This window comes from Alligator mississippiensis, chromosome 13, assembly GCF_030867095.1.
Source record: "Alligator mississippiensis isolate rAllMis1 chromosome 13, rAllMis1, whole genome shotgun sequence".
NCBI lineage: Eukaryota > Metazoa > Chordata > Crocodylia > Alligatoridae > Alligator > Alligator mississippiensis.
In genome coordinates, this window is record NC_081836.1 from 33,975,186 (window position 1) to 33,997,048 (window position 21,863).

The window sequence follows — 21,863 nt, forward strand, 5'->3', positions numbered from 1 at the left end:
TGTTTTCAACCAAAATTATGGAACTTAGTTGCATGAATCTTTTTTGGCAATACTCTGTATTTCATCATGACTTTTTCAAGTTAATGGGACTTCTTAAAAGCTGATGGAAGGCTTGGCCTATTGGAATTTTTAAGGGGAAAACTACAATCAAGAGAGAAGTAGTCACCAATGCACTTAACCTCTTTTTGTCTAAGCATTTGGCTCTCATTATACAGATACTATGACATTCAGTACAATTTCTTCAGATACTACTACCAGCCTCCTTAACCAATGTGAAGAATGCCCTCCTTTTCAGTGGGTTGGGGATTGTTTTCTTTTTTTGTTTTTTGTGATGAGACTAACCTCAGCCATGCAGGGATTAGTGGTGTTTGCATGTGGAAATGCACTAATATGGATGTTTTTCTTTGTGTGTGCATCCTTGCAGTGTTGTTTACCAGGATGGATTTTATGGTGCAGACATTTATGTAAGTATTCATTGATGCGCATGCTGTCTTTATGCATTACCAGAGTCATTCTTTTTACAAGTTTGCTGCATAGCTTGACTCTGTTTTGTCTATTTACCATCCCTCACCTGTCAAAAAGAATTGAGAAGAATATCTCTCATATTGGAAGTCCTTTCTGTTCATTACATTTCTCATTGTTCCATAGAGCTGAATTAACTGTTCAATCAAGTACTGAGTGAATTTTAAAAAAATGACAAAAAGTTGGAGTTCATCATCCCTCAAAATTAAAGTTTAAAAAATCATTTGTAAAAATTAAAAATAAAATGAAACACCTGGAGAAATTCAAGGCAAATTGAATGGCCTTAGGTCCAAAATTCTGAAAATTCTGACTGCTGAGAATAAGCCCCTATTCAGGAACTTAAGTAAATGGCTAAGTCCCATTGGTGACAGGGTACATGCTTAGTTAAAAATATATTTCAGCATTATTTCAAATATGGATGGGCATAAGCCTTTTCTTAAGAGTTTTTCTGAGCTGACACCATAGTGTCTTCTACTCTGAATACTTCAACTAGAGCCAGCAAGACTAGTCATTGTAACAACTGACTTGTACTTATAAGTGAAGGTTTGCAGGATTGGATCCTTGGTTATTTATTTTTTAATTAAAATTCATTTTCTCCTTTGATGACCTATAATTTTATGTAACATTAATTTATTTTCTAAAGTTTATTCTAGTACTAAAGCTTTTAGCTAGAAAGTTTTATGTAGAATATATTTTATCCAAGTATGTCAAAACTGAAAAGGTTTCAGAATGAGTGAGCCTGATTTTTCACTCTTTTTTAAAGAATTAAAAATTGTGGAAACTGTCAAAATATACTGATACATGAAACTCTTACAAATATGCCACTTATTTTTTTCATTGATTTTTATTTTGATCAAATAAATTATTAAATAATTCAAGTGCTAAAAATAGGTGGAATTAATTAAGGGTTTAAATAAGAGGTTTTTTGTTGTTACAAACAGCTTTCTTTAAACTAATTCTGCTTCTATTGTACCATCGGCATTGAGCTACAAAGAGATGGATTACATTAAATTGGTATGAACATTAAAAATTCATTAGGTGGTATTATAGAGCATTACTTATATTTATTATCAATGATCCTTTGGAGATATTTAGGATGAAATAGTTTAAATATCCTGACAAAATATATACAGCAAGGAAAAACTTATCTGAATTTATAGGGAATTATAAAGATCCCTGCTGATGGAATAAGATAGGCCATTTGAAATATAAGCTAAAGATTTTAAAATATTTTTGTATTATTAAAGGTTCAGATACAGTAGCATTCCCACCTGGCATACATGTTGAAGTTTTTAACCCCCCATTACTGGCAGTGCATACAACTCACCCCTTTCAAAAGGTCAATAGAAACACCTGTGAATGGCTTTAATTGGACTCAAGTACAGTCCTAGAGATTTAAATGGGTTTTAATGCTTCATAGAACCTTTTGTCCAGAAATGAATGTTCAGTTTTCTTTTGTCTTCCATTCTTAAAGAGAAAACTACACTGGCTCACTCTTACAGAAATTTAACACTTAAGAAGCCCTTCTGAATATAAATGATGTGTTTATTTTACAGGTAATAATTTTCCAGCCTATTACTGCTGAGAAGAAAAAAAAAAAAGCGTTTTTTCCGTTTTCTCAGTTGCATCAGTGATGTTTTGAGTTTTGCTTGTTTGGGTTTTTTGCAAACAAAATGACCAACATTCATGAAAGAGAAAATTCTTGTAGCTGATATCTGGTATAGGACCAACAGCATGGTTGGGGTAAACACAGGATCATAAGAAAGTAGGGCCGGAAGAGACCTCATGAGGTCATGTGAGAATAGATTGGAATAATTGCATCCCTTGATTTGCAAGTGGCACTTCTGTTGATACAACTTAGTATATTGGCTTTTTTTTTTTTTGCAACAAGAGCACACTAGGCTTATTTTCAACTTATGGTCCGCTAACTCCTAAGTCCCCTACAGTACTGTCTAGCCAATCATTCCCCAGTCTATATTTGTGATGCAAATTATGTGAAACCTTATCCAGTACAGAACTTAGGACATCTGGGGAACCCCACTTGATACTCCTCCCAGCTAGAGAGTGAGCCACTTATGACAGCTCATTGAGCATAATGATCTAACAAGTTCTGCATCCTCTGTATATTATGTGTTGGACCTTAAATAGATCTTCACATAGATAGAGACATGCAGCCATCTTCAGTCAAATGTAGGATCCAGGTCTTCACTTCCAAATTATGTTTTTTAATTTCTTGATAGAAAACACTGCTTATGTTTCTCACTGATGGATTGAGTTAAATGTACTTTATATGAATCTGTTATGGACTTTTTAAAAATTATTTTCTAAATTGCATTTTGAAATTTATACCACATCCCTTGTTATTTTTTCTATTTTGTCTTGTCACACTTGTTTTTTTCTGCACCTAAAATATTTTGCCAAAGACAGATAGCAAAAGAGAGAGCTACATGCATTGGAATAAGTCAAGAGAATATATATGATTCAGAATGTATTAGTTCCCTGCAGAGCTCTGAGTTATTGACTGGCTTCCAATCGATTACCACATAGCTCTAGCTCAGTTAGCCATTTTAAATGGAAAGTTGAAGCTTTGTGAAGAAGGAAGATTCTGGGAAAGAAATAACACCATAAACACAGAAAGGGAAAAGGAGAGAGAGAGAAAACATGCAATTTAAATATGCACAAATGAGAGGACAGAAGAGACCCTCAAAATACCAAAGATGAGAAAAAAGAGAGACAAATATTGGAGAGTAGAACAGAAAAAAAAAAATCTATATAGCAAGATGTATATCAAGGAGAAGTTTTTTTCTAATGCTGGATTTGAGTAATAAGAGGGCGAGCTATATCTTACTTTACAACATCAGGCTTGATGAGTTCCTTCAGTAGGTAAACTGACATAAGAAGGGGAAGAAATCCAAAGCAGAACAACTAGCCAAATAAGAAAAGGAAACAAAACAATGAGCTAATGCTAACCAAAGAAATTGAGCAGAATAAGAGCTTTCCTAATTAAATTAAGGGAAACAATATGCTAAACTGAAAATTCCACAGGCACATTTCTAAATAATAAGGACAATATAATGATCTCTCAGACAAAGCTATCGAGCACCTTTTTTTTTTTTTTTAATGTGCTTTTAACAAGAAAAATAAAGAAAAGATTACACATTTAGGAAGTAAGGAAAGCCTTTTAAAATTAACTATTGATTCACTAACAAAAATTTCATTTAAAGAGAGTTGAAGTTGCGTGTTAGATAATGTTTCTAGTTGAAAATGAACATATTTAGGAATCAGGAAATACATTAAAGACAATGAAAACAAGCTCCATACAACAAAGAAATGTATTTGAAACCCCTGTGCAACCTTAACTCAGCCTCCTTTGACAAATGACTTGAAAAGTATTTTCAGGACATCACTTTTGAGGACATTACACCCCTCCCTAAGACACATAGGCGTCAGGTTGCAAGTTGGGGGAAGAGAATATGCAACTGGGGCAATAAAACAAGTTTTGCATTTTTAGGGCACTGACCGACACGCAGCTCCTGACTAACTTGTGGCGCACTTCACATACGGCGCCATAAGTTACAGCAAATTCCCTTCCTCCCCACCCTCTACCTCCCACAACAGATATTTTCTGTTGAGTCGGAGTGGAGGGAGTAAGCTCTGCTTTGGAGCCAGCTATGTGTCTGCAGTCTCTCCCCGCTCCCCCTTCCCTGCCCCCTCTCCCCCACCCCCCAGCTCTGGTATTGTCTTCAGGGTGGGAGGGAGGAGAAGGGCTGGGGGGAAGCTCGGGCTGGTGTTTGCCCAGCCTGCATTGGACGAAGGAGACTCCAATCCACTTGCCCCTACCCTCCAGTGCTGGGCAAACCCCATCCCGTACTCCTCCCTCCCACCCCATCCTGAAGACAGCACCAGGGGTTGGGTTGAGCTGATGCAGCCCAGCCTTTCTCCAGGCAGGAACTGACAGAATTTAATGTAGGTGCTCCACTTTGGATCACCTTCATCTGAACAATCATGTAATTGGGGTTCAGATTGTCACACAATCAGGCTGTTTTAAAGTGCTTTGCAGCTGTCCACTTCTGTCAGGGCATGGCTATAGACCACTTTCAGGGGGTTGATCATGTGACAAAATGTCACTTCTGTCAGTGTTTTAAATCCTCTAATTCCTTATCCCTGAATAAAAAAGGTTTAACTACATACCTTCTCTCAGTCTAAATGTCCACACAGAGATGTGTCAACCCACTGGTAGTTCCAAGGATCTGTGGTGCTATACAGAGTGTCCCTGGGACATTTGGGCATGAATTCAGAATTGTTTTGAGCCCTTTTCTGAGTAATAGTCATGGTATGTATGCTGGGTACAAGAAATTAATTTTTAGGGCTTTTTGTCATCACTTCAAGGGTACTTTAAGAATTCCTGAAGAATTTGTATTTTGACAAAGTGTAATAGTCATCCAGACAATGTTTTCTTCCTTAGCTATGTTCTGAAATATCATTTCTCCAAACCCGGAAAAAGATCTTAATACATAGAGGTTCCTCAGGCAAAAGAAATTAAATAAGTTTAGATTTGTTTATTAAAGCCAACTGTTTTTTAAAGTTTATTTATTAATAGGTTTATTTTGGCACTGATGGCTTTAAATTGATTAAATTGATTGTCTTTATAGCTTTTTATTTTTATTACTTTATTACCTAAGAGTCTTGGTCATAGACTAGGGCACAAACAAATGCTAGGAGCTATTCAAACCCAGAACAAAAAAAATTAGACCCTCCCTGGAAAAGTTAACAGTCTAACATGAGAAAACAAATGGATACAGAGAGATGGAGAAGCTGAGTAAAAGAATGAGACAGCAGGATAAGCAGCATTCTAGTAACTAGAGCAAGGATTTATACGTTAGAGAATACAGAGGCACAACAGCCAGCTCACAGAGGCATCAACTGTTTCTGGGAGCAGAGGGAAGCATCAAGGCTGATGCACCATCTGAATGAAGGGAACATTCAACATGAGCAGTTCTGTAGGTTGAGTTAGAATGGAGAAAAACAAGGAGCACATCCACCCTTTACCTCCCCCTTCCCTTGTTTTGGTCTCTGAGCACAGTAAAGATTGTGGTCAATCTCTGTCTCAAGGTAATGGGGTGAGGGGAAAGGATAATGCTGTCTGCCTTCTCTCTGATAAGCAGGCATGGACATTATTTAACTGGTTATGTCCCACCTCTTGGTTTATTCATTTATAAAAAGAGTATAATAATAGTTATTAGAGAGTGTCATGAATTTAGTGATTATAAAATACCTGGAGATACTTGAATTAAAGGAGCAATGTATATGCAAATTTTTATCAATGCAAATTTTTATCAATCAACATTTCCACAACTCTTTCTTTTATGCCAATAATAACAAGTGCAGAATCGTAGCAGGATACAGTCACATATATTTAAAATAAAATTAATTTGCCCATCCAAAGGATCTATCTAAATTATCCATATTTGTACAAGTGCTAACACTGTGCCTATAATAGAGTTAATTAAATATACAATGAGCTATTATTAAAAATAAATTAAAAACTTGTAGTTTTTGTGTATATATGTATATCTATTCACACAGATATATGTATATATTCACATATGCATGTAGCTGATCATGTTATTTATATAAAAATATGTTAGTATATATTAGATTTTTAAAATGTATTTATTTTTTCCATATTATCCTTCTTTTGACAAGAACCTTGCTCATTTAATACCCTAACTTAAATTCCTTGGCAACTGATTGGTTACCCATTCCACGGACCCTTCTCAGTCATCCTGTGCCAAAAGGCCATGTAAAATGTTGAAAGCAAACTTGTAAATGAATGACTTTGGGAAATATGTGACTTATGCATTTTTATTTATTTTTCAGTTTTTTGCATTCATATGGTTACATTTCTGTTTCTTTATAGAGTAGTGTTTCAAGAGCCTGTGTATGGCAATAAGTTACCACAGGTATGGAGTACTGACTGATGAAAAACCTCATCACATTGAATGTAGATTGTTGTGAAATACTAACAATCAAATCAGCAGGATTGGGGGAGGTTTTCACATGTACAAAATGAAGGGGCAAAGCCAGCAGCAACATTTTATTAGTTATAACACCCAATCTCAAATATTTTTTCAGATACCCTTTTGAAATGCTGTGTATGTCCCATGTAAGACTAATGTCAATGAGACTTTTTTCTGTAGGACTGTAGGTTCAAGCATATTGATCTTATGCACACTGGCATAATGGAAGGGGGAGCCTCAAGCAGTTATAACATAACCACTGCAATTCTAGATATAGGAGCAGTAATGAAGAGATGATATAGTTATTCCTTTTTCACTAATATGTTCTCCATTTCTGCATATGGCTGCTCTAGAGAAAACACTGGAACAGAGGAAAATACAATATTTCTATAACAAAGTAGTTACCCAAATCCTATGAAAATGCTTAACATTTAGCTTATAGCATTATGCTATAAAAATGAAAATACTTAGCATTTAGCAAATAGTTTTAGAGTATCTTTAGATATTTCAATAAAGTTTCATAGAAAATTATAGCAAATGTTGGTATGCAGCCATGTTATATAACTTTATACATGATGAAGCAATACTGTGGTCATCCTGCACATAGCTACATTGAAGTATAGCATTTTTCATTTGAGAAGGGTTTGGAGGATTGGATTAACAGTCAGTGGCATGGGGGCTGTATAAAAAACGAAGTGAGTCAAGAACATATATTGTTGAACAGTTTAACTAAAAATGTAACCCAAAACATGCAGACACTGCAATATACAACTACTACTCTACAGAGGTATATCTATTATATATTGCTTGTAAATCCTCTGTCTGAGAATTTGGTAAAGTTGAAAATCTGAGCATGTTGCCAAACTGAATGTTAAATCGAACAAATTTGCTACATCAAGCAAGTTGTAGAATCACATAATACTCAAAGGTATAGTGTAATGAGTTGAATGACAATCCTGAGTCAGCAGTGCATTTAAGTATATGCTTAAACTTAGTTCAGTGGGACTATTCACATTATTTATTTTATGCACCTACTCAAATCTCTTGTTCATTCTGAGACTCTGCTTGTAACAGTTGATCTTAACTATATTTTAATGTAGTTTTTTTTAAACTAAAAATATTTATGCTAAACAATCACAAGCCATGAGATCAATAAATGACATACTCACAATAATTATATCATTATTAAAATACAGATGTCATAAATTTTAACACCTAAAATTATTTATTAGCTGTTTCAATAAGGGGCTTTATTCGGGGGCGGAGGGGGGTGGAGAATGGATGCATTTGTATTTTGAGAGTAAAGTATATTAACAGAACTCCCAAGGAATATCAAACCCAGCTTCTGAAACATGACATTGATGAGTACAGATTAGTATCTCAGAACCATATGTTAACAAACAATTTATTTTGGTATGATAGAGGAAAACAATGAAAGATTGATATTTGTGCCTGGTGCCCAAACATTCCCACCTTTCCAATGCCAAGCCCATACTTAATCCAAGAGTCATTAGGTACATAGTTATACTAAGAAAAAGGGCATTCTTTATTTGAGTAAGAGTTTGGTGGATTGGGTCAGTGGCGACAAGCATGAGAGCCATATCTATACCTGACTAAGTCAAGAACATGTACGCTACTGACGAATGACCTGCATTCCAACAGACATTCTGGACCATGAAAACTAGGGGTGGGCGAAATGGGCCATAGTCAATTCAGATTTGGCCTGAATCGGAAACAGTGATTTGATTTTTTTGATTCAGATCACTGTTCCCGATTCAATTAATCTGAATCTGAATTTGAAGATTCAATGCTGATTTGGAGAATCAGTGATATGGCCATAGACACAGCTTTAAATGTTTTTTCTATATACCTTGAGGTACCAGGCGCAGCTTGTAAACACTGTGTTGTTGGGGTGGATGGAGTGACCCACAGGAGCGCGGGGTGGGGGCCCATGTGCTTGGCGGCAAACCCAGAAGTGGACCGGAATACTTCCAGTCCACTTCTGAGTCCACCACCGAGCATGCGCCCCCCCCCCCCCAGCGTCTCCTTGGCTCGCCGATTGGCCACGGGGAGACCCTAGGTGCCCTGCCAAGACACAGGAGGCACCAGTCACTGAGTGCTTCTGGTCCACTTATGGGTCTGCTGCTGAGCATGCTGGGGAGCCCCCCGTGTTCCTGTGGGATGCTCCATCTGCCCCATCATCACAGCATTCATGATCTGCCTGGTACCTTGAGGTATGTAGAAAAAACATTTAAAGATGTGTCTATGTTCAAATTGTCGAATCTTTCCAAATCTCTCCAAATTGATTCAGAGGGTTCTGATTCCATTCAGGGGGATTAAAGGGTCTCCTGATTCAATTTGGATTCAGAGATTCGGCCACTGAATCGGGCCTAATCTCCGCTGAATCGAATCAGGGACTGGAGCTTTATGTAGCCCTAATGAAAACAAACCCGTAAAATTTAAATTTTTTCCAACATATATTTATAGCATGTAATCCACAAGACAATGGGTGTTTTATGGAGTTAAAAAAATGGAGGAAGCGGATAATAGAGGGACTTTTTTTTTTCTTTATATCATACATTCTTTTGCTAATTGTCTTCTAATAGCTCACAACTTGGGGTAAGTTTTCAATTTTTGTAATAAGCTCTGTCAGCTTCACTACTTTGTGGCTCAATTTGTGCTTGGTGCCATTATCTGACATATGATTGCCCATACGCAGAGTACCTGGAGGCAATACTTGCCCGTTATTTCACATACTTTTTGACACCTCAGGTAGTTTTTAACAAGTTTTCTAAGTGCTTAGCTGCAGCACTGTCTGTCTGGTTGGCAGGCAAGGAAAGTACATAGGAACTCTGTCCTCATTTTCTCCACTTGCAGGCATTCTTTTATTGGCCCATAAGTGTAAAATGATCTAAAGTAAGGAGGTATTTTTTGGCAGTGTTTCTTAGCTGGCATGGAAAAGGTGGCACATAACAGTATTGTGCAAGCTATCTATCTAAACCTAGTGGCTGCATGACACAATTGCCTATGGCAAAGATCTGACCAACTTTATGAGTAGGCACAGATACCATTATGGGCATAAGAGTTCTAAATAGAGTTGAAAAATGTGTTTAAAGTACAAGTGTAGCTCACAGCATAGGTGTTATTTTTTGAATCCCTATCCATAACTTCTGTGCTGATTGTTTAAAAGATATGGTGTTATTGTTATTGGCAGTTGTGAATGGATTGGCTTTCAAAAAAAAAAAGATTTTTTTCCCCCAAATATCTGTTAGAGATGGGATTAAATCAACCAAGTACTACATAGGTGACAAGATGTAACTTCTGATTTAAAATATGAGAACAGTGGGCTAAGTAAAACTTCTAAGGGCATGTCAGGTTTCTCATAAACTAGGTAGCTCCTGAAAAAGTAGCTTGCTTCATATGCTTTTTGTAAAATGCACAAAAATATATAAAATGTGGTAAGAATACACTAGTATTTGCATAAGGGTTTGAAGGGAGAAATCCATTCCTCTCGCTTCTCCCTACAATTTAGTGTGAATAGAGCTTTCAACATTAAGAGCATTCTATTTAAATGTTCACATTAACAACGGGGGGAACATCATTCAAAGCTGTATAATCTCACTTGTTTCTTTTTCATCTCTTTTTTTAATGCTGTGGGGACACACAACAGTCTCAAGTCCCAAAGGATTATAGGGTGGTGGATTCTAATTGGAACGTAAATGGTGTTTGTGTTATCTGTGGAGACTGGGCTCTGTTTGTTAATTGGCATGCTGAGATCATTTTGAAATGGTTGATATAACACCGTGGTCCATTGAACAGGAAGTTCTGCTGTTTTCACAGTTTGATAATCAATGCATCACTGCACACAATTCCTTTCAAATGTGTGTTTGTTTGTCCTGTTTGCTTAATTGAACAGCTGCAATTACTGTTACATGCAACTGAATGTTAATTCAGGGGAAAGCAAAAATACTCCTTTTTCATTATGATCTTATTTACAAATTAGAAACCTATCTAACATTAGATTTTTAATGCAGCATACAAATTCATTGGTTTAATCACAAGGTATCAGGTTATCCTTTTAAAAATGAAGTTGTTGTTACCCAAGTAATTTTATTTTTTTTTAAATGGGAATATGGCTTTATTATGCTACTCAACATCTCATTTATAGGATTTAATAACTGAAAACAAAGAAAAATATAAATTTGCTTCATTCAAAAATATTTTTGATAAATGATTTTTACTGATTTATCATGATTATCAAATGAAATGTTAAACAGGAACTGATGACTTTTTCTGGTGAACTTTATGAAAGAATCTAGTGAAATTTTTAATTTATAGTTTAACCTTTAATTGGACTTTTAGCATGAAAATAACATTGCAACTGATTGCTAATTTTTGGAATATATTAGATTGCTTCCTGTAGCAATCCAATTAGAATGTAAGTTTGTGTTTCAGGGTGGTTATGCTGCCTACCGGTATGCCCAGCCTGCCACTGCCACTGCAGCTGCCTACAGTGACAGGTAAGACTTACTTTACAGCTAATAAATGCGTAACATACAGCAAGTTGAAGATGATTTCTGTGGATTTGCCTTGTTTAAATCTCATAAGTGGTTTGTTGCTTTGCAGATGACTATGGTATCTAAAGCTAGGCTGTTATAATCCATGAAGAGCCATAAATGGAGAGATTAGTGCTTAATTAAGAATCAGACATGACAGACACATTCCCAAACTGTACATCAGCTACTCTACTATGAGTAGATAGCCTGTGACCCTCATACAATGTAGATAAATAATGTACAGCTTTATGATGATCAACTATTTAAGATCATCATATTATCTTAACCATATTATTTCAGTTCATAAGCAGAATTTGAGTACCCTCATGTTTCTTTGAGTCCTGTTGAAGTCAATGGAAGTTGGGGGTAAAATGTATCCTTATAGGACAGGATCATCAAAGTCAAAGACAATTCTCCCAATTGCCTTTTTTCCCCAAGGATTTAATTTATTTAATTAGAAAATAAAGGCAAAATAACTCTTTTTGTCACTCTTTTTATACCCCAAGAATGGATAAAATTAATGAAAGATGAGTAAATGCAAACTGGGAAAGGAAAATAAATCCTTAAATCTGTATTTTTTGAATCCTGCAAAGACTTACATGTGTGCTTAATTTTATACACACTGAGTAATCATATTGAAGACCATGGAAATTATTAGATGACCTCATGAAATCCCTTCTAGCCCTACTTTCCTATGATCCTGGTCCCACTAAATTCTAACCCCATTAAAGTCAATGGCAAAATTCCTATAGACTTTGCTAGAGGCTCATTCACACAGATAGCATAAAATGAAGCACATGTTTGAGTCTTTGCAGAATGTTGGCCTAATTTTGTAGCGAAAAAGAGGAATGCTCTTCATTGAAAAATTCCTTCTTAAAAAATATACAAAAACATTTGGTGTCAATTAATACTTTTCATATTTTTGAAGGGCTTATGGTGTATACCAGAAGTGGGTATGTACTGTGCAAAAGATCTGTATGTGTATTTTGCTTCACAGTGGCAGCAGGAAGTAAGGGCCCACTTCTGTACTCATGACACAAGAAAATCTCTGCTTTAAATCAGGTGCAGATTTTCTTGCCCCGAGTATGAATTGACACTGAAATTAGGTACTAGAGTAGACATTAATATTGATTTTCTTATGTTTCTGTTTGTTAAAGAAATCTACAGAATAAGAAATTTTAGTAAATGATTCTTTAAAGTGCTGTTCATGGATTCAGTTTTCTTAGAAACATGGAACATGGTGTGAATGTTAAAATGCTATGCATGCATAGTTGCCTTACAAGTGCTTATTCTGGTAATGAAGATATATTTTTAAAAGTTTTGTGAATAAAAACAATTTGCATGTGTGGCTGAGGCATGCTGTGTCAGAAAGGTAAGCAAGTTACTTTCTATTAATTCGGAGTCAGTAATATAAATCAGATACTGCTGTTTGCGCCTTGTTCGCGATGTACTCTTTCTACTTAGGGTAACCTACTGTGTGGAGTGCTACTCCGTAGTTTTCATTTCATTTCCACAAAGGTGTGTTGTTAGCATGTTGCAGCTATAGTAATTTTCTGTGAGCTTATAATGCAAAACCAGTTCCTGATTCAAAAAGTTAATAAAACTAAAAGGGCGAAATCATAAACAACTTCATATGGTTAGTCATTTTTTGCCAGATATCGTTCAGTTCTCTCTGTGATCGTTGCCATAACAAGAAGCTGTAGATATAGACTAGTGTAGTACTTAGAGATGCTGCACAATATCAAGATGAAGCCTAAATGCTTTAGCTATCAAATAATGTATCTAATTATAAAACAGACAAATCAGATGCTATAAGGTAAAATATCAGGGTTTTATCTATACTGTTGTATTGGCATTTGTTTCAGAGAGTCAACCTCACTAATAAATGTTCTGATAAAAGGGAAGGAAAAAGAATTTGATAAAAGAAAAGTTATAGTATGCTTAAATTTTGTAAAAGAAGACAGAAATGGTATGATTAGCAATGCAGTAGTTACAACCCTTAATTATTTAATGGAATATATTTCTAGTATGATAAATTTTCCAGTACACTGTTTGTGTATAAATATAATTGCAATAAACTGAGCTTGCTGAATCACTATAGGCATCTTAAATGGATTTATTTCTTTTATTTTTTATTTAGTTTCTCAGTTTAAATGGGTTTACCTCCCCCTGTTGAATAAGGTGTCTTGGGTTAATTACAAAGATATAATTTTAATTGCTTTCTCTATGGGGGAATCCTAAAACTGCTTTCAATAACTAAACCAGGCAAAACATTTATTTGCATATATGAAACTATATGCAAACATGGATACCTTAAATTACATGCAATTACAAATTGGTTTACTCGTTTCAGTTTTCACTGAATTTTCATGGAAGGAAAGAATGTGAGTTTTGTATGTCAGAAAATTAGGTTCTTCCTCACTCCCCAGTTATACTGTAAGTGCTTAAATAAAGTTCAGGACAACTATGTGTACCTTTTCTTCCCAATAAAATCATTACTTCTTTGTCCTTTGATACATACAAGTATTCCATATTTGGTCACACCGTGCTCCTTTTTCGTCCTGGATAATAAGTCCCTATTTAATTTTATTCTTAGCTAGATTTACTTATTGTATACATTAATACAATGCCTGGGAAAGTATAATGAATGCCACCACGCATATATTGTGATGCTGTGATGTATCATGAAAAGACCACTTTAAAAAAAACCACTTACTGTTTGAGTCACAGATCATACGCATGCTAAATGGCAAGGTTCCACATTTGACATGGTGTCTTAAGTAAGGAGGAGATGGAAGGAATAACTGGATTGAATACATATTTTGTTCATTTAAAAAGGGGAGGTTAACAGGAAGATTTGGGACTCTAGAGTCTGTACACCATGTCAATGGACAATGACTGGAGCTGTAAAAGTCCATTGTGAAGCTATATAATGGTATCCTTGTTTGTCACAGTTGGAAATATTGCTGGACACAGGCAATGAACAGCTAACATGAAGGAGGAAACTAAGGTGGCAAAGAGATGAAACTTGTAAAAATTAATTTAAGTAGCTGCTAACAGAAGAGAACATATCTATATATATATGTGCACACACATGTAAAAAATTGAACTAGGGCTGGTGTTCAGCTGTTCAGGTGTTCAGAGCTAAAAAAAGAAAACCAACAAAAAAACCTACTTTATTTATGAAACAATATAGTAAAAAATTATGTTACATCTTCAGTAAGGAAGCAGAGTTACATACTGTATGAAATCTCTCACCTTTTTAAATTAAAGTTAAAGCTTTCAGCCTTTTGAGGATTTTGATCAAAACTTACAAATTTATTATGTTCAAAATGTTTAAAAATTTCTTCATAAATTCCCCTGCCTACCAACTGAGTAGGGGCCACATGACGTTTTGGTCTATACATGTTTTGTACCACTTTGGAGCTTTGTACTCTAATAAGCTGTTATAACTGAGAGATTGTTTGGAGGAAAACATTTTTAAATGGTGGACAAACTAAATTAAACCAGATATCAGTTAAATTTAAGCACAGCTTTTACTTGACTTCTAATAAGCTCTTAAATATAGATATTGACAGAGACTTACACTTAAGTTTGACTTAAAGAAAACTGGCAAAGCTATCAAATTTTATCTTCATGAAGTAGAACCACTCTAAGCATGGCAGTGGGGCGTATCGTCATTTTGTCATTGCATGTTCACTTGATGTTGCTAGTATGTCTGTAATGCTGTATTGGATTTGACAGATCCATCACATTAGCTCAGTGAATGGCTTGCTTGAATTAAGCCCAAAGGCAGACTTATTCACATTGATTGGCTATTGGTTTTGTGTTTTATGACTTGATTGTTGCATCTTTGATCAGAAGAAAAAATGTTCTTTTTTTGCATATTAACTGTAACGACAAGTACCTACGTAAGTGTATTTGATGATGTATAATAAATATAAGTTAAGACTTGTCCAGATGGCAAGAGTCTTCTCACTTGTACTGCTTGCTAACCCTGTAAGGCTTCTTAATGATAAGTATGTGTGTGTTTATATATGTATCTGCATATTCATATATACACACACATCTCCACACACATTCACATGTATTTGAGGCAGTTTACCTTGAGACTGCAAAGTCCATTTTGCTAAGGCAGTGTCTAAATTATATCCATGGAAAGACTCTTATTGACTTCATTTGGAATCAGGATTAGACCCACAGTCATGGAAGCTGACTTTTTTCTTATCTGAAAAACATGGAGTTATAAAGACATATGCTAAACAATTCATACACAGTGCACTTTGTAGTGTAAAAATCTATCTATATATTTACACTACCAGTTTGTAGTATATACTTTTTCGATAAAATATGATTTTGTACAATTCATAGAAATAGGACATTTTGTCATATATCCTCCACATTTAAGTCTTATACTTGCCATGCAAATTCCCAATTATCCCAACATTTTATCCTTAAAATGACCAAACATATTTATTTTGGGCAAACTGGTAATGTTTGTAGATACAGAATTTAATAACTTTGTCCAGCTGTTCTCTTTGCATAAGGAGTTGACAGTAATACTTAAGGCTTATAATCATAGGATCCCAATAGTAAATTATTAGACTTAAAGTTAATTAACTTGAAGACATCTTAATTAAGGACTACAAAATAAAACAAAGGTTAAAATATTTTAAAAAAACCCCCATAGGTCAGTTTCTGTAGATTTAGGCAATTTTCAAGATACTTTATTTGTAAATAAATGCTGAAAAAAATCAGTGTTATAGTTACAGTTTTATTAACATTGTTTTTATTGGGGGATTTTTACTAAGAGATATATAATAATAAAGTGTTTGAAAAGATATAAAATAGTAGCTTTATCTAGAGTTTAATTTACCACTGAAGAATTTTATAGAAAGATTAATGTGCTAAAAAGTTGTATTTAATGTTTTTACTTTTTCATGGGATACAGGTAAGAGAAAATTTATGTCAAAATTAATAGAGTTTGGCAAATGAGTTCATGAAAAAACAAGTCTTAGCAATAGCTGCACTTATCCCTGTACTCCCAGCCAAGTCTTCCAACCCTTGCCCATCTCTACAAACCAGCTAAGATGAAATCTACAATATTTAGAGACATTATGGGAAATGCTAGGTAACATTAAGTTATTCTGCCTGGTGACTCTGTGAATCTAAGGCCCTCTCTATGCATTACATTTATGCCATGATTAATGTGTTAATCATGGCATAAATGGAAAGGGTGGATACACCCAGCTTAAGGTGCTATAAAATGGCAAGCAAGCCGTGAATGTTTCCCATAGAATGTAAAGCACTGTTATGGCTGGTACATATGGTACCTTAAATTTAAGCTGTGGCCAGGGCCAACAATCAGTTGATTATCAGTCCTGGGGCTGAGATTGCACTGGGTTCTGGGACCAGCCCCTGTACAGTCCGATCCCCAGATTGACAATCCAAGTGCTTGTCAGCCCCAGCCCACGGCTGAGGGAAGGGGCAGGGGAGCTGAAGGACTTTAAAATCTGTACCTAACAGCTCTGGCTAAATTGTCAGCCACAGGGGATCAGAGACTTCCCATGAGGGGAAAAGGGAGGGCAAAGCAGTTTAATCCTGTGGGTTTAAAGTCTCCAAGGGGGAGCCTTTCAACTCCCCCCTACCCAGCAGCCCAGCGAGCAGCGTTGGTCTTGGGTATTTAACAATCATTTGATTGTTGGCCCTGATGTGGACTGCTTTGAGTTCGAAACATGGGGCATTCCTGCTGGGGCTGATGACAAATTGATTGTCTGTCAAGATGGTCCCAGGAGAATTGGAGCCAGGACTGTCTGTTGCAGTCAGCAATCAGCTGATTGTCAGCCCTGTGTGCTGGGCTATGGCACCCAGCTTTCAACTTGCCAGTGCAGGTGAACCCTGGGCACATGATTCTGGGCTCCCCTTGCATTGGCAAATAATAATGGTACATTTGTGATCTGATTCCTCATCCCAAAATCACACCTCCTGCCATTCATGCTTAGCATAGCTGGAAGTGTGATTGTTGGGATTGGGGATCAGATCCCATTCTACCATTCAGTGCACATATGCCAGGGGGCTGAAGAGCAAATGGGCAGCTTTACAGGAATTCAAACAGGACTCAGTTTGCTTAGCATAGAAGTAATGATGCAAGCTTTTTATGCAGTGCTTTTTTTCTTCAAAGCACTTTGGAATCATTTAGGGCCAGATCCAGAAGGAGTTAGATTGGGTCTTATTTTTTCTGATTACCCTGAGAGACAATTACATTTGTCAGTTCCTTAGTAATTCAGATTTAAAAAAAAAAATATTCATATATATGGTCACTTGACAGAAATAATAGACTTAGTTTTTTCCTCTTAGACTCATAAGTTTGTATCTTTATGTCCATAGGTAAGCAAACCAGATGGCCATTGCCTTATTTTTGGGTATTCTTTAGTTAACGGTTGGCACTTAGATTATCATTTTTGCACCTCTGGATTATGTGTAAAAAGATATAGTCAAAACAGAATAATTAGGTGAAGTAGAAAGGAGGAACTGTGATAAGTAACAGGGGAAAAGAGGATATGAATGTTAAGAAAAAAAACAGTTAGAGATAAGAATTAGAGATAGAATTATGACTATAAAAATATAAAGTGAAAAAGAGTAAGTCTGCTGAGCATTCTGTAGAAAATATGACAGGAGTTTACAAAAATAAGACAACATATTTTATGTCTGCATTAAGAACCTTTCTTCTTTAATTTCAAGGAAGAGGGAAAAGCATTTAAAATTTAATAACAGTTATAGGTTTCTACTTAAAGCTAAATTTTATACTTCTAGTACTGCATTTGTTACCATATGGTAATCATGCATTTATTCTGCTTTTGGATGCCGAGACCTGATCCACATCTGCATTGTTCCAGTCTCTCACTTGCATAATCATGCAAAAATGTGAAACTATATCACTGCAAAACTGGAGAAATGGAGCGGTGAATAAGATCCCTCTTTCCTTATTACAACAAGCTTCCCATTTCAGAGTTTGCATCACTGTTAGTTACTAAGCCCAGTTTTCCGACCCCTAAATTAAGTAAGGTCTCCAAAAGCAAACACTAAGGCTAAAAGCAGATATCAGATATCTCCAGGGGCAAAACTTCATTCTGGGATCCTGTGGAGTACAAAGTCATTATCCCACTTCAAGTACTTGCAAAGTACCAAAATAATTTTTTTTTTCTTGGAAGAATCAGGATAATTTCATAGAAACATAGAAAATGAGGGTTGTAAAGGGCCTCAGGAGGTCATCTAGTCCAACTCCTTGCTCAAAGCATTACCATCCCCAACTAGGTCATCCCAGCCAGAGCTTTGTCAAACCAGGCATTAAAAACCTGCAAGAGTGGAGATTCCACAATCTCTCTAGGTAACCTGTTCCAGTGTTTCACCACCCTCCCAGTGAGAGACTTTTTTTCATATTCAACCTAAACCACCCTTGTTGCAATTTGAGACCATTGGCCCTTGTTCAGTCAGTTGTCACCACTGAGAACAGTGTAGCTCCATCCTCTTTGGAACCACCCTTCAGGTAGTTGAAGACTGCTGTGAAATCCCTCTTAATCTTTCCTTTTGCAGACTAAATAAGCCCAGTTCCCCCAGCCTCTCCTCAGAAGTCATATGCCCCAACCACCAAACTATTTACATTGCTCTCTGCTGGACTCTGCCCAACTTGTCCACATCTTTTCTATAGTGGGGGGCCCAAAATTGAACACACTAATCCAGTGCAGCATAGAGGGGAATAATTACTTCCCTTGATCTGCTGACAAATCTCCTACTAATACAACCCAGTATGTTGTTAGCCTTCTTGGCAACAAGGGGACACTGCTGACTTATATCCATCTTATTGTCCACTGTAACTCCCAAGTCCCTCTCTAGAAAGCTGCTGCCTAGTCAGTCAGTCCCTAGCTTGTATTGGTGCATGGGATTGTTCCATCCTAAGTACAGGATTTGCACTTGTCCTCATTGAAATTCCTGAGATTTCCTTTGGCCCCATCATCCAATTTGTATAAATCACTTTTGAATACTAGTCCTAGCCTCCAGTGTATCTGCCTCCCCCTCCCCCCCCCCACCCCCGGCCCAGGTTGGAGTCATCTGTGAACTTGCAGAGGGTGCACTCATCCCATCTTCCAGATCGTTCATGAAGATATTGAAAAAACTTCGCCCAGGACTAACCCCTGGGGCACGCTACTTGATACCAGCTGCCAACTAGACTTTGAGCCATTGATTACTACCCATTGGGGCGGACAACATAGCCAGCTTTCAATCTACCTTACAATCCATTCATACAACTTGTACTTCGCCAGTTTGCTAACAAGAATTATGTGGGAAACAGTATCAAAAGCCTTGCTGAAGTCAAGGTATACTATGTCCACTGCTTCCCCCATATCCAGTGAGCCCGTTATCTCCTCATAGAAGGCAATCAGGTTGGTCAGGCATGGCTTGCCCTTGTTGAATCCATGCTGACTGTTCCTAATCAGCTTCTATTCCAAGTGCTAAGAAATGGATTATTTGAGGACCTGCTTCATTATTTTTTCCAGGGACTCAGGTGAGATTGACTGGTCTGTCATTCCCTGGATCCTCCTTCTTCCCTTTCTTAAAGATGGGCACTAAATTTGCCTTTTTTCCAATCTTCCAGGACCTCCCCTGATCACCGTGAGTTTTCAAAGATAATGGGCAGTGGCTTTGCAGTCACAGCAGCCAACTCCCTCAGCAGCCTTCGATTTATCACATGGACTTGTACATGTCCAGGTTTTCTGAATAGTCCCTAACCTGTTTTTTTTACCACTGAGGGATGCTCACCTTCTCCCCAAACTGTGCTGCCTAGTGCAGTTGTCTGGGAACTGACCTTGCCTCTGAAGACAGAGGTAAAAAAGACATTTAGTAGTTCAGCCTTTTCCTCCTCACCTGTCAGTAGGTTGCCTTCCCCATTCAGTAAGGGACCCACACTTTCCCTGACCTTTCTTTTGTTACTAATCTGCTTATAGAAAGCATTCTTGTTACCCTTCACGTCCCTTGCTAGCTGCAACCCCAATTGTGCTTTGACCTTCCTGACTTCATCCCTGCATGCCCGAGGAATATTCTTATACTCCTTCCAATTTGCTTGTCCAAGCTTCCGCTTCTTGTAAGCTTCCTTTTTGTGTTTAAGCTCAACAAAGAGTTCTCTGCTAAGCCAAGTTAGTCACTTGCTACATTTTCTATTCTTCCTGCACATTGGGATGTTTTGTTCCTGCACCTTCCGTAAGGTTTCTTTAAAATACAACCAGCTCTCCTGGACTCCTTTCCCCCTCAGACTGGCCTACCAGGGATCCTGCCCATCAGTACCTTGAGGGAATCTAAGTCTGCCTTTCTGAAGTCCAATTTGAGCAAAGACAAATTCTGAAGACAATTTGAACAAATTGTCATTCAAGCTGCATGTGTAAATTGCTTAGCACCTGTTTTGGTGCATTCAGTCTCTGTGACAAGCAGACCTGGGATACAAACATCATCTATCTGGTTTTAGCCTGAGAGTTGAAATCTAGCCTAGTAGTTAGCTTGTAAAGGTCAGAAAGACATAAAGCTGGGCAAGATGATACAGGTAGATTATGGCCAAATTTTTCAAAGGCACTCACCACTTAGCAGCTCCTGCTCACTTTAGGGGGGATGTTAAGTGCTTAGTATTTTAAAAAATGCAGTGACCACTTACTTGCTCAAATTTGGAATTAAGCACCTTTTAAACATAGCTTACATCAGAGGAGACTACAGTTTGAGATTTAACAAAGAAGTTTCTTGCTTGTGTTTCTGAAGGATAGACATTTAGCGATATATATATGTGCTTGTTCATGCCTATTTGAATGGGTTTATTCAGTTTTTGGAACAAAGAGAGAAAAAGTGCTAGCAATATAGTTTAAGATGTCACTATCTATTTACCTAATATTACCTAATATTTACAAAATATTCCATTATATAATATTCCATATGCTACGAAGACTTCTTTCTAATTGTTACAGAATGTTGGACAAATGTGTCATATAAAAGGGGGTTGTTTTTTTTTTAAATGTGTAATATTCAGCAGACTGGATAAATATGGAGTAAGGGAGTTACTAAAACATTGATTTCTAACCCAACAGACCAAAACTGTTACAGTCTGTTGGGTCAGTTCTTATGCCACTGACATGATAGACCATAACAGCTCCTTTGGACATGTCAATGTCTAATTATACAGTTTTTAGTTTTCAGATCATTGACTCGGTAGACCACAAAAAGGCAGATTAAAGCATGCAATAAGTAGTCAGAGCCTAAGTGCCTCTCCTATGGCTGTTCTGTAAACTAGGAAGAAATTAAGAGCATCACTAAGAGGGACAAAAAGAATAAAGGAGTGAATAGATAAGAATATAGAATAGAATGAGCAAGGTAAGGTCTACAGGGATTTGTGAGATTGACAACACACATGAAATGCATTTAGGAAAAGTCAGAAAATATTACATGAGAATTTTAAATGTTTATGTAGAGAAAGTAAAGTCAAGAAAGCATTCGGGCACTATAGCGCCTTTCATCTTAAAGAATCCCAAAGTAATTGATTAGGAATATATTCAGTAATTCTCCTTATGTAACTTGAAATGCTGCCACCTCTAGGTGCAGTTGTGGTAAACAGACAATAAGATTGATGCACTGGAGTAGTGAGAAGAAAACATCCAGTCTAAGTAAACCCTTGCTTTTCTGAAAAGTGCCTTTGAACTTTCATGGGAATGCAGGGTAGAGTATAAACATA

The 21,863-nt window shown here is 36.7% G+C and overlaps 1 protein-coding gene across 35 annotated transcripts in view; it reads left to right on the top strand.

Moving 5' to 3' along the window:
- The window catches only part of RBFOX1 (RNA binding fox-1 homolog 1), a 1,765,957-nt gene that overhangs the window by 1,705,357 nt on the left and 38,737 nt on the right, over nt 1–21,863 (top strand). For 27 of the 35 annotated variants that reach the window (XM_059716748.1, XM_059716737.1, XM_059716759.1 and 24 more), the window contains 2 exons: nt 425–464; nt 10,998–11,062. In XM_059716748.1, coding sequence (XP_059572731.1) covers nt 425–464; nt 10,998–11,062 — 105 coding nt within the window. Of the gene's footprint in view, nt 1–424; nt 465–6,442; nt 6,486–10,997; nt 11,063–21,863 lie in introns of those variants that run through there. The other 8 variants (XM_059716749.1, XM_059716745.1, XM_059716752.1 and 5 more) reach the window with 3 other exon arrangements.